General features: G+C 52.5%; 1 protein-coding gene across 1 annotated transcript in view; it reads left to right on the forward strand.

Annotated features, from left to right (window-relative positions):
• Nucleotides 1-12710, forward strand: part of ACSBG2 (acyl-CoA synthetase bubblegum family member 2) — a 50050-nt gene that overhangs the window by 28662 nt on the left and 8678 nt on the right. Inside the window, exons 5-9 of the mRNA XM_004714243.3 lie at nt 126-214; nt 2841-2961; nt 4347-4439; nt 8546-8695; nt 9937-10113. Of these exons, the coding sequence (XP_004714300.2) occupies nt 126-214; nt 2841-2961; nt 4347-4439; nt 8546-8695; nt 9937-10113 (630 nt within the window). The remainder of the gene's footprint in view (nt 1-125; nt 215-2840; nt 2962-4346; nt 4440-8545; nt 8696-9936; nt 10114-12710) is intronic.

Below are 12710 nucleotides of genomic sequence, written 5' to 3' on the forward strand. Positions count from 1 at the left end.
GTCAACACCGGCTGCTCTTGCAGAGACTGCGACTGGGAGTCCTCGTGCGTGGGTCTCAAGAGCCCGGGGACACCTGGAAGCACACGCACACGCGCAAAGGTAATGTTTCGTGTTTGCCTTCCCAGCTGGGTCTGGAGCGCTTCAACGGAGTCGGCCTCTTGGGGTTCAACTCGGCGGAGTGGTTTATGGGTGCCCTTGGCAGCATCATGGCAGGGTAAGGGCATCCCCTGGGCTCGCAGTGGGAGGTGACCCGCCCCCCACCCCCTGCCCTGGCTCCCGCTGGTTCAGACTGAGCCACGCAAAGGCTTTTCAGGCGGACACCCCTGGGGGTGGGGGGTCAGAGGGTCCCCGCTAGGCAGACACACCCACCAATCCGTGCACAATGACACCCATCTGATTGCATCCATCGGACCCGAGATTCCAGACTCCGAGTCCGTGCTAGCCTGTGCGTGACTGGGCTTTGTCACTGCGGGTGTGCTGATGATGAATGGGAGTTCTGCTGAGAGTGAGGGGTGGTGGGGAGAGGAGGAAGAGGAGGAGGAGGCGCCTCCTCTTTCTCCCACTGACCCGCTGGTGGTTTTGAACTGCTGACCTTATGATTAGCAGCCCAATGCAAAACCCACCACCCCATCAGATCTCCTGAGGATGACCCTAAAAGGAGATGATCCGTGGTCCCTGCTTAACTCAGGCTTTCTCCTCCTGGCCTTCTGGGTCAGGTCCTTCCCTGTACTACAAGCGTGTCTCCCTGGGTGGTATCCCTTCTTCTACTTCACCGTGAGCATGCCCATCAATGCTCAGAGCAGCAGCAGCCAAGAGGTCACAGATGCATTGGCTGGGGTAAATGTACCGCCAAAGACCTTCAACAAGGGTTGAAGGACAGAGAGGTCACTGACTTTGAGGACGTGGGTGCTCTTGGCTCAAGCCACGGTGTTTCAGTCATTTAGTATGCATGTGGAAGCTGGACATTGTATACGGAAGACCCGAGAAGAACCTATGCCTTTGCATTTGGGTGCTGGTGAAAAATATTGAAAGCCACACAGATTGCCCCCCAAACCCCAAACAGACCTGTTTTGGAAGAAAGAGAGTCAGAATGCTCCTGAGAAGCAAGGATGGGGCGACATCACCTTACCCACTTTGGGCATGTTGTCAGCAGAGACCAGGCCCCGGAGAAGGGCATTAGGCTGGGTCAGGTAAAGGGCAGTGGAAAAGAGGAAGGCATTTGGCAAGACAGACTGCCAGATGGACAGGGGCTGCAACCCGGGGCTCAAACACAAGAGCGATTGTGAGACTGGCACAGGACCGGCAGTGCGTCAATCTGTCATAGGACACAGGGTCCTATGAGTCAGAACCAACTCGATGGCCTTTAGCAACAACAACAACAACAACAACACACACACACACACACACACACACACACACACACGCACACGTCTTTTTAAAGAGAGAAATCCTGGAACAGAAACACCACAAAGGGTAAATTGTAGATTAAGGTCACAATGGAGAGCACCACACTCCAGCCCCTGGGATGGCCGTGAACAAGAACAAAGAGGCAGGTGGCCCATTGGGGTTACATGTGGTGTTGCCTGGAACAAGCAATGACTTCAGTGCCCTGGGTTTCAGTTGCTTCCTCTATGATGGGGAGGGGCCGTGAAGGTTCCAAGGAGCCCCTGTGGCTTGGTGATTAAACCGAAAGGGCAGCGGTTCCAACCCACCAGCTGCTCTGTGGAAGAAATATGAGGCCGGCCGCCTGCTCCTGTCGAGATTACCCAACCAAACCCACTGCCACCCAGTTGAGATGCCAGCTCACAGCCACCCGTCTGTATAGGGTTCCCAAGGCTGTAAGCCTTGACGCAGTGGTTCTCCACCTTCCTCATGCCGCGACCCTTTCAGACAGTTCCTCATGTGGTGGTGACCCCCCAACCAGAACATTATTTTCATTGCTACTTCATCACTGTCATTTTGCTGCTGTTATGAATCGGGCGACCTCTGTGAGGGTTGTTTGACCTCCAAAGGGGTTGAGAACCGCTGCTTTACAGGAACAGTGAGCCTCCTCTTTCTCCCTCAGAGCTGCTCATGGGTTTGAAGCATCAACCTTTCAGTCAGCAGCCCAATCCCTAACCCACAGAATCACCACAGCCTTGGCCATCCCAGCAGGCAGTTCTCTGCTCCCTAGGATCGAACTAATCCAGAATCGACTGGATAGCCCTGTGTTGGATTTAGGTTTGATTAGAGTTCTGCTTCCTATGGGCAAAATGACACCAGAGCTGCTGTCCCCATAAGTCTCTCTTTCTCTCTCAATGTGTACGTCACAAAAGAACTGAAGTCATTTTCAATTTTACTCTTATTCCTCAAGCTCCGACCAGACCAGTGTGTAGGTAGGTCTCATGGATAAGGAATCCGGAGGGTTTAAGGCAGCGACCCTTCTCCCCCTAAAAATAAAATAATAATAATTATTATTATTTTATCACTTGTATTATTGTTTTCTTTCTTTCATGTGGGAGTCTCACACATACCAAAAAATAGATCATAATTAATAACATAAAGATGAATAATATATACGATATGTCGTTGTATATGAGCCCATCTCATCAAAACGGTGACTGTCCCAGCAAACCCCATGCAGTGTAGTATGTGTTTATTTCTTCTGCGGCTGCTGCCCCCCTGGCCGCCTTGGCCCCTCCTCCCTCCCCCAGGCCTGACCTCAGCTTGGTCTTCAAAATCTTTTCCTTCGCTGTGAAAGCCATCCTTCCCCGCTTTCTTCCTGTATAATGCCGGTGTCATTATTATGTCTGTCCCTATCCTTAGGCAAGCACACACACGCCTGTGCTTTCTCTCCCCAGGGGCCTCTGCGTGGGTATCTACGCCACCAACTCTGCGGAGGCCTGCGAATTTGTCATCTCTCATGCCAAGGTCAACGTCTTACTGGTTGAAAATAACCAACAGCTACAGAAAATCCTTTCGGTAAACTTTTGCCCGGCGCTGTCCCCCTCCTAACCTCAGGTGTCTGCTCAGGTAGATGCCGAAGGGCGTTGTGGGTTGGGAGTTGGGGCCCCTGGGAGATCCCAGGAGCACAGCGGGCCTTCGCAGTGGCTTGCGGGGTGGAGGGGTGCATGTCCACGCAGCCTCCCTTGAGAAATGCATTTCCTCGTTCTCTCACGGGGGTGCACATTCTCTCTGTGGCGCTGTTCTAGAGAAGTTCACCTCTGTCTGGTCGCTTTCCTCAGGTCTTGTCACTGTCCCCATGCCTGCGATGGGTTTGTCTTCTTCTGCGGCTTCTCTCTGCTCGACCTCTTCCTGTGCCCCCCCTTTCTGGTATCTTCTGCCCCAGCTCTCTTATACTAACTCAGTGCTCGGCCTTTGTAGCTGTAATGCTGTCACGATTTCCCTTTGCTTCGTGGGGACGCTGCTCAAGTGAGTAACATTCACTCAGAGTAAGGATTTGCTCCTCTCTTCCAGGCTCTGATTTTCCCCCCTCGTGGTGTCTTTGAGGGAATGTGATGGGGGATGGGGTGGGGGAGGGATGGAGTTCTATACTTCATTTTTAGGCACAAGGTTCCAGCCTCTTTCATGGAATGCCTGGCTCCAACTTGCCGGTTTTCTGGATGGTGGGAACAGTGAATGCACTTGGCTGCTACCTGGAAGGCCGGGGAGTGCCTCGGAAGAAAGGCCGGGCCATCCACCTCTGAGAAGTCAGCCAGGGAAAACCGCATGGAGTGTCATAGTTTGCTGACACACCTGCGGCTGCCAGGAATCAGAGCTGGCTGCTGTTGTGCTCTTGTTGTTTTCAGCTAGACGCCAACCGAAAGGTTGGTCCAGTCGTCCCTCTAGATTCTAGAATGTGGCTTGTTCTTGACGGAGCCCTTCCAGGGAGTTCCCATCCTGATGGGGCAGCCCAACGCCATCTGAGGCACAGGGTTTCCCCGGTAAATAAGCTCGTCGTGGTTGTGAGTGTAAATAAGCTGGCATAGCGGTTGCGCATCAGGCTGGCCACTGCAGGGTCAACAGTGCCAGTTCTATGGGAGGAAGGCTGAGGCCTGCTGACTCCTGTAAACCACGCAGGGGCCGTTCTACCCTGTCCTGTGGGGTCGCTGTGAGTCGGAATCACTCAATGGCAGTGAGCTTGTCTTCCTTTTGTTGTGTTTGGAGGGAGGCTCTCGTCTTTATATGGGAGATGCTGAGGCCACAAATGACCCACCAGGGGGGGACCGGTCATCTCAGGGCAGCACCGTTTCCCAGTGTGGGCAGCAAGGAGACAGACAGCAGGTGCTGCTGGGAGAGAGGCTGATGTGCAGCTCAGGTGCCCCGGAGCAGGGCTGCTGGGAGACTCACAGGGCATTTTCTTTCAGATTTCACCCAGTAAGCTGGAGACCTTAAAAGCCATCGTCCAATATAAGGAGCCTCTGGACGACAGCATCAGCAGCGAGGTCCCCGTGTACTCCGTAAGTGGGTGAAGGGCCGGGCAGGCCGACCTGCACAGGGGATGGACCCGGTGGGGGGAGCGGGCGTGGCATAGCAAAGGAAGTGGGCGTGGCCATGCAGCAGAAGTGGGCTGTGCAAAGGAAGTGGGCGTGGCCATGCAGCCAAAGTGGGCTGTGCAAAGGAAGTGGGCGTGGCCATGCAGCAGAAGTGGGCGTGCGCAAAGGAAGTGGGTGTGGCCTTCCAAAGAAAGTGGGTGTGAGCAAAGGAAGTGGGTGTGGCTTTCTAAAGAAAGTGGGTGTGAGCAAAGGAAGTGGGTATGGCTTTCTAAAGAAAGTGGGTGTGAGCAAAAAGGGTGTGAGCAAAGGAAATGGGTGTGGCCTTTCCAAAGAAAGTGGGCGTGAGCAAAGGAAGTGGGTGTGGCCTTTCCAAAGAAAGTGGGTGTGAGCAAAGGAAGTGGGTGTGGCCTTCCAAAGAAAGTGGGTGTGAGCAAAGGAAGTGGGTGTGGCTTTCCAAAGAAAGTGGGTGTGAGCAAAGGAAGTGGGTATGAGCAAAGGAAGTGGGTGTGGCCTTTCCAAAGAAAGTGGGCGTGAGCAAAGGAGTGGGTTGGGCCTTTTAAAGGAAATGGGACATAAGCGAAGACAATGTGTGAGGCCTTGCCAGGGAGGTGGGCAAACTTTCCCTAGATAAGTGCCCGGGGTCTTTCAAAGGGAGCAGATGCTGGCTTATAAAGAGGGCGGGGCCTTGCAAATTAGAAGTGTCTTGAGCAGGGGAAGTAGGTGGGGGTCTTTGGGACTTCTTTTGTCTTCTTGACTTGAGGTTTGAGCCCACCAGAGGCGCCTGGCACGGTGGTTCGGCCTCAGAAGTCAGATCACACGAGGCCTGCCACACTCTGCCCACCAAGGTAGCCACAGAGTTCTGGGGAGGGGACTTCGACGGCAACGTTCTTTGGTTTGGTTTGTATCGCTGGATGTGTGCGCAGCAAAACCTACCCCAGTTCAACAGTTTCTTGTGTCCCCTCCAGCGAGGTGGATTCCAGCCCTCACGCTGGGCATCCATCAGACCTTCCTTTTCCGAACGGGTCCTCCCCCTGGACCGGACATGGGCTCACTGCCCCCTCAGCTTTCTCTCGGCCATCTCCTGGGGCAGTGGTCAGTTTGATCCATGTAGATAATTCTTCCAAACAGCCCCATGTCCAAGGCAAACACGCTGATCTAAAGAAGCCAATGTATTGTTTGGTTTAAGGAAGACTTTGGGGAACATTTTTCATGTAAATGTAAGGCTTAAATAGTATCTCAAGGTAGAAGTGCCAGGGTTCATCTGGGGTCCAGAGAGTCTAGAGTCTGTGAGAATGTGGTAGCTTGTCTCACCCACTCCCCTCTGTGGGTCAGGGTTTTCCTATAGGATCATTGGTGAAAATATTCAGTAATGGTAATAGGGCAATATCTAGTACTAGAGGTCTCAGAGCTCGGGGGCCAGTGCTCATGGAGACAACTAGCTGCCCATCTGGGTGGTCCTCCTATCCCTGATTCTCTTTCCTCTTTTGCCCCAGGCGATAGAAGACCAATCCTTGTACCTTGGATTCCATTCCACCCCTTGCTTCTCTCTCCACAGATTTTACCTTTGTTGCCTTTAATTCTTGTAAACCCTAGCATCTTCCCTGGCCTCTCTCATTTTGTCACAATCTCTCACTTGTTGTCTAAGGTCAGTCCATCTAACCGACCAGCTGCCCCGAGGTAGAAAGATGAGCCGGCCTATCTCTGTAATGATTACAGCCTCACAAACCCTACTGAGCAGTTCTGTACTGTTCTGTAGGGTTGCTGTGTGTCAGCATTGACTCCGGGCCAGTTAGTGTTTTACGGGGAATCCAGTGAAGTAAGGTGAAAGATTAGAGTTAGACGCTTAGGGGTCAATGAGTTCTTGGTTGAGTGGCGGTCAGGTGCCATTGAATTGATCCGACTCATAGCAACCCTCCTACCTACAACCGAACAAAACGCCGCCTGGTCCTGCATCACCCTCCCAGTTGTTAGGTTGGCGCCCATTGTGGCAGCCGCTGCGCCCATCCATCTTGTCCTCGGTCATGTGTGGAGTGCTCTGGCACCGCCTCTGACACTGTGCTCTTCTGTCCACCAGGTTCTCAGTGTCTCAGTGTCCCACTGCTGTCCACAGGCTTTCAGTGGCATGTCTCTGAAGTCCTCGCCTACACCAGTGCTTCCCCACCATCCTCACGCCGCGACCCTTTCATCCAGCTCCTCGTGTGATGGGGACCCCCCAACCATCACCTTATTTTCGTTGTTACTTCATCGTTGTCATTTTGCTACTGTGATGATTCAGGTGACCCTTGTGAAAGGGTCGCTCGACACCCCCCCCCAGGGGTCGCGACCCACAGATTGAGAACCACTGGCCTACAGTCATGCAGTCTGTTCTTAGTCCGGAAGCTCTGCTGAAACCTGATCACTTCCGGGTGCTCCTGCTGGTCTGTGAAGTACCAGTGACAGCGCTTCCAGCAACACGCAAGCCTCCCTAGTACCGCAACCGTACTACCTGACACCGCGCAGCTTACTGGGGACGTAGAGCAGGGGAAGAACAATTCAGAATTATACACCAAGGAACGGTTGGACGGGTGCCTGGTTTTGCCGTGTCTGTTATTTTCAACAGCAATAAAATAACCTGAATTCAAAACAAAACAAAACACACAGACACTATTCCCAAGATTAGGAGCCCTGGTGGCATAGTGACTTATGCAGGGGCCTGCTCACTGCCAGGTCAGCAGTTCAAAACCACCAGCTGCTGGGCAGTGGGCAGGGGGTGGGGTGGAGGATGAGGCTTTTTACTCCCGTCAAGAATTACAGCAGCGGTTCTCAACCTGTGGGTCGAAACCCCTTTGGGGGTCGAACAACCTTTCACAGGGGTCGCCCGATTCATAACAGTAGCAAAATGACAATGATGAAGTAGCGATAAAAATAATTTTATGGTTGGCGGGTGTCACCACAACATGAGGGACTGTATTAAAGGGTCGCGGCATTAGGAAGGTTAAACCGCCGAATTGCAGTCTTGGAAACCCCACAGGGGGTGTTCTGCGCCTCTCCCAGTCGGCTCACTGACTCGGAATGGTCGCTGTGGCAGCGGGTTTCGCTTGGAATCCCAGGGTAACAACCCAACCAAGTGAAAACAATAGTTCAGGGCTAGACTTTCCAGAGGTTCCAGTGGCCACCATCAGACTGTGGGGTGGGAGAGGAGGCAGTGCATCCGATGCACTGGGGATGGGGGATGACCTCTTTGACCTCCAACCACTGGGTACCAGTAAGCCATACTGGACCACTTACCATGGGACTAGTGCTGCCCCCTGGTGATGCCAGCCTGGAACGAGAGCCTTAGGGAACAATGGCGAGTGACCATGAACCGCCCCATCCAACCCGCTGTGCAATGAACCCTGCTCACAATGAGCCCGATGAGCCCGGGTAGGCATGACAGTCTAACTGCGCTCCTTAAGTAGATCAACAGGCTTCTCTTTCGAGGCTCCTCTCAGTGGGTTTGAACGCCAACCTTTTATCTAGTAGCCAAGCCTTTTAGTTAGACCTTTGTGCCACCCAGGCTCTCTTTGTGGAGCCCAAAGGGATGAACACAAAAGCCCATCGAGGACCAGGTGATTACAAGAACTGCCCCATAGCGTTCGCGTGCCTGGCGCCCCCATGTGGTACCAAGTAGAACTACCCCATACCGCCCCCATGTGGCACAGGGTAGAACTGTCCCATAATGGTTCTGTGGCTGGCGCCCCTGTGTGGCACAAAGTAGAGCTGCCCTATAGCATTTGCGTGGCTGGCACCCCCATGTGGCACAAGGTAGAACTGTCCCATAATGGTTCTGTGGCTGGCGCCCCTGTGTGGCACAAAGTAGAGCTGCCCCATAGCACTTGCATTGCTGCCATCCTAAGGATGGCAACTCTAGACCTTTTTTCCCATGCTGACCCTGGGTCGATTGGAACCGCTAACCTCTTGATTGGTCGCCAAGCACAAATGGCTTTCGCCTCTGGGGATCATTAACTCCCACCGAGGAAGGGGAACTCCTGGGCAGGCCCCCACCCGCTCACACCGGGATGCCCCACTCTGCTTCCCCTCTCTTCCTGCAGTGGGATGACTTCATGAAGCTTGGTTCCAGCATCCCCGATATCGAGCTAGACCAGATCCTTGACAGCCTGCAGGCCAACCAGTGCGCTGTGATCATCTACACCTCGGGGACCACCGGCAACCCCAAGGGCGTAATGCTCAGCCACGACAACGTAAGAGTCCGCTCCGCCCGCCCCAGGATGGAAACGTGGTCAGCAGAGGGCCCTTCCTCCCAGTTTGCTTCAACTCACTGGGCGGGCTGAGTTCTGGGGTCTGAACTCAGAGGTTCCGAGCCCCTTGTTTCTGGCCCCCAGAACCTAACCCACCAGCATGCCGGCTTGGTTCTAACTCAGGGGGCTGAGTGGAAGGGTGCCCGGTAGGGCTCACCGTGGGCAGTGGACTTTTCAGGAGTCACTTGACTCGGGTGGATCGGAACTGCCACATGGGAGGCCACGGGTACCGCCCTAGGGCTCCTTGTGGGACCCAAAAGCAGTCCTTTCTTCCGCCGTCACTCCGAGTGGATCAGCTGTGTCCTGCACCAGACCCAGTGGCTGTTGGGTGCCTTTGAGCCCATGGCTGCCCCAGGTGACAAGATGGTAGAACTGCCCCCGCGGGGTTTCCTAGAATGCCACCCTTAAGGTGTGTGTCTGGGGGAGGGGGGTGGATTGCCAGGTTTTATTCCTGTGGCAACACTGGGTGGGTTCTCACTGCCAATCTTTGGTCTAGCAGCGGAGCTCTAGGCAAAGGCTCTGCATAGCCCTGAAGCAGTTTGCTGCGTTCTGCAGCTCATTCGAGCCCGGCTGTGCCCTCTGTTCCTGCCTGTAGAATGGGGAGAATTGTTATCTTAGCCCAAGTTTTGAAGAGGAACAAATAACAGTGTGTGCATGTGGGTGTGAAAGAGTGTGTGTGTGTGTGTGTGTGTGTGTGTGTGTGTAGGCGCCCCAGTGGCTTAGTGGTTACACACATTGCACTGCTAACTGCAAGGTCAGCAGTTCAAAGCCACTCGCCGCTCCACAGGGGAAAGACGAGGCTTTCTGCTCCCAGAAAGAGGTGTAGTCCTGAAACCCCCAGGGGCAGTTCTGCCCTGTCCTAGGGGATCGCTAGATGCTGAACTGACTCAATGGCAGCGAGTTTGGCTTGACTGTGGTTTGGTGTGTGTGTGTGTGTGTGTGTGTGCGTGTGTGCACGCGCACAGTGCCTAGCACGTAATGTCTGCTGATTTTCAAAACCTCCACTGCAGTCGAGTGGATTGGGACTCCCAGCGACCTTGAGGACAGAGTGGAAGCTGCCCCCGCAGGGCTGCCCCCCACGGCTGACAAGGCTGTAGATCTTCCCTGAAGCCAGCCCCCTCCTGTTTCTGCCACAGAGCAGCTGGGGGTTCGAACCTGGGTGGCAAAGGCAGCTTGTGTTCCAGATCACGTGGATGTCCGGGGCCGTGGCCAGGGAGTGCTGCCTGTCTTTGGCCCCAGAGAAGCAGGAGACGGTGGTCAGCTACCTCCCCCTCAGCCACATCGCAGCCCAGATCATGGACCTGTGGATACCCATCAAGGTCGGGGGGCTCACCTACTTTGCTCAGCCAGACGCGCTACGGGTAAGATGTGGGCAGGGGGAGTTCCGCTCATGGGACCCTGGCTTCCTCACAGCCCTGCTCTGCAGCTCCAGGGAGGGGCTCTTTCTCTGCCCCCTCCCCGCCCACGCAGGCCCCCAGGTCACAGCTTTGGGAAGAGTCGGCCGGCCATGTTCTTTAACTTTTCTTCTTCTTTCAAGTCAGGGCGCCCATGTTTGGGGGTGTGGGCCTTCCACTGGGCAGTCCACGATGGAGCTGTGAATACCTGATGTGTAGTGTGTGTGTGTGTGTGTGTGTGTGTAGTATGTGTGGATAGTGTTTGTGTGCAGTGTGTCTATAGTGTGTATAGTATATGTGTGTGTGTGTGTGTGTAGTATGTGTGGATAGTGTTTGTGTGCAGTGTGTCTATCATGTGTGTATAGTATATGTGTATAGTGTGTGTGTGTAGTGTCTGTGTATAGTGTGTGTATAGTGTATGTGTGTGTGTACAGTGCATGTATAGTGTGTGTATTGTGTGTATAGTGTATAGTGTGTGCATAGTATGTGTATAGGGTGTATATAGTGTTTGTGTATAGTGTGTGTAGTGTGTGTGCATAGTATGTGTATAGTGAATGTGTAGTGTGTGTATAGTGTGTGCATAGTATGTGTAGTGTGTGTATAGTGTGTATAATGTGTATAGTGTGTACAGTGTGTCTGTATAGTGTGTGTATAGTGCATATAGTGTGTGCATGTAGAGTGTGTAGTGTGTGTTTATAGTATGTGTGTATAGTGTGTGTAGTGTGTGTAGTGTATGTATACAGAGTGAATATAGTGTGTGAGTGTGTAGTGTGTAAGTGTGTAAGTGTGGTGTGTGTATAGTGTACGTGTATAGTGTGAGTATAGTGTGTGTGTATAGTGTGTGAGTGTACATAGTGTGAATGTATAGAGTGTGAGTATAGTGTGTGCATGTGTATGTAGTGTGTGTATATAGTGTGTGTGTGGGTACGTAGTGTGAGTGTATAGTGTGTGTGAATGTGTACAGTGTATAGTGTGTGTGTACAGTGTTAGTGTACAGTGTGTGTATAGTGTGTATATAGTGTGAGTGTATAGTGTGTGAGTGTGAGTATAGTGTGTGAGTGTATATAGTGTGTGTAGTGTATATATAGTGTGTATAAATGTGTAGTGTGTGAGTGTACAATGTGTGTGTAGTGTGTGTAGTGTACATGTATAGAGTGTGAGTATAGTTTGTGCGTGTGTATGTAGTGTGAGTGTATAGTGTGTGAGTGTGTACGTAGTGTGAGTGTATAGTGTGTGCGTGTGTATGTAGTGTGAGTGTATAGTGTGTGCGTGTGTATGTAGTGTGAGTGTATAGTTTGTGCGTGTGTACGTAGTGTGAGTGTATAATGTGTGCGTGTGTATGTAGTGTGAGTGTATAATGTGTGCGTGTGTACGTAGTGTGGGTGTATAGTGTGTGCGTGTGTACATAGTGTGAGTGTATAGTGTGTGAGTGTGTACGTAGTGCGAGTGTACAGTGTGTGCGTGTGTATGTAGTGTGAGTGCACAGTGTGTGCGTGTGTATGTAGTGTGAGTGTACAGTGTGTGAGTGTGTACGTAGTGTGAGTGTATAATGTGTGAGTGTGTACGTAGTGTGAGTGTATAGTGTGTGCGTGTGTATGTAGTGTGAGTGTATAGTGTGTGAGTGTGTATGTAGTGTGAGTGTATAGTGTGTGCGTGTGTATGTAGTGAGTGTATAATGTGTGCATGTGTACGTAGTGTGAGTGTATAGTGTGTGAGTGTGTACGTAGTGTGAGTGTATAGTGTGAGTGCGTACGTAGTGTGAGTGTACAGTGTGTGAGTGTGTACGTAGTGTGAGTGTATAATGTGTGCGTGTGTATGTAGTGTGAGTGTATAGTGTGTGAGTGTGTATGTAGTGAGTGTATAGTGTGTGAGTATGTATGTAGTGTGAGTGTATAGTGTGTGAGTGTGTATGTAGTGTGAGTGTACAGTGTGTGAGTGTGTATGTAGTGTGAGTGTACAGTGTGTGTGTACCTAGGGATGTGGTGGTGCTGGTGCTGTCAGGTGGACTCGGACTCAAGTCCACCCCTATGCGACAGAGTAAAACCGCCCTAGGGCTGTGCAGGTCAGTGTTTCTCAAAGAGGGGTCTGCCACCCCCTGGGGCGCTGGAACGACAGGGGAGGGCGGATACTTAGGGTGTATCCACTAGGTACCTACTGCACTTTATCCAGGAGTCCTGGTGGGTGGTGGTTACGCACGGGGCTGCTAACGACAGGATCAGGAGTTGGAAACCATCGGCCACTCCTCAGGGGAAACACAGGGCTTTCTCCTCCCAGAAAGAGCCACAGTCCCGCGTGGGCCCTCTTTTTATCTCCTTTGGTGAGGTGTCTGTTCAGATCTTCTGCCCACTTAAAGCTTTGGCTGGATGCCTTCTTACAGCAAGTTTTCGTGTATTGGCTAACAAGTCCTTTATCAGTCGTGGGCGTTCCACGTACTTCCTCCTGGTTCTGTGGCCTGTCAGACATGGGCATTCCACACACTTCCTCCTGATTCTGTGGCCTGTCAGACGTGGGCATTCCACGTACTTCCTCCTGGTTCTGTGGCCTGTCAGACGTGGGCGTTCCAC

This window comes from Echinops telfairi, unplaced genomic scaffold (genome assembly GCF_000313985.2).
Source record: "Echinops telfairi isolate 266 unplaced genomic scaffold, ASM31398v2 ScPeMD7_7459;HRSCAF=8497, whole genome shotgun sequence".
NCBI lineage: Eukaryota > Metazoa > Chordata > Mammalia > Afrosoricida > Tenrecidae > Echinops > Echinops telfairi.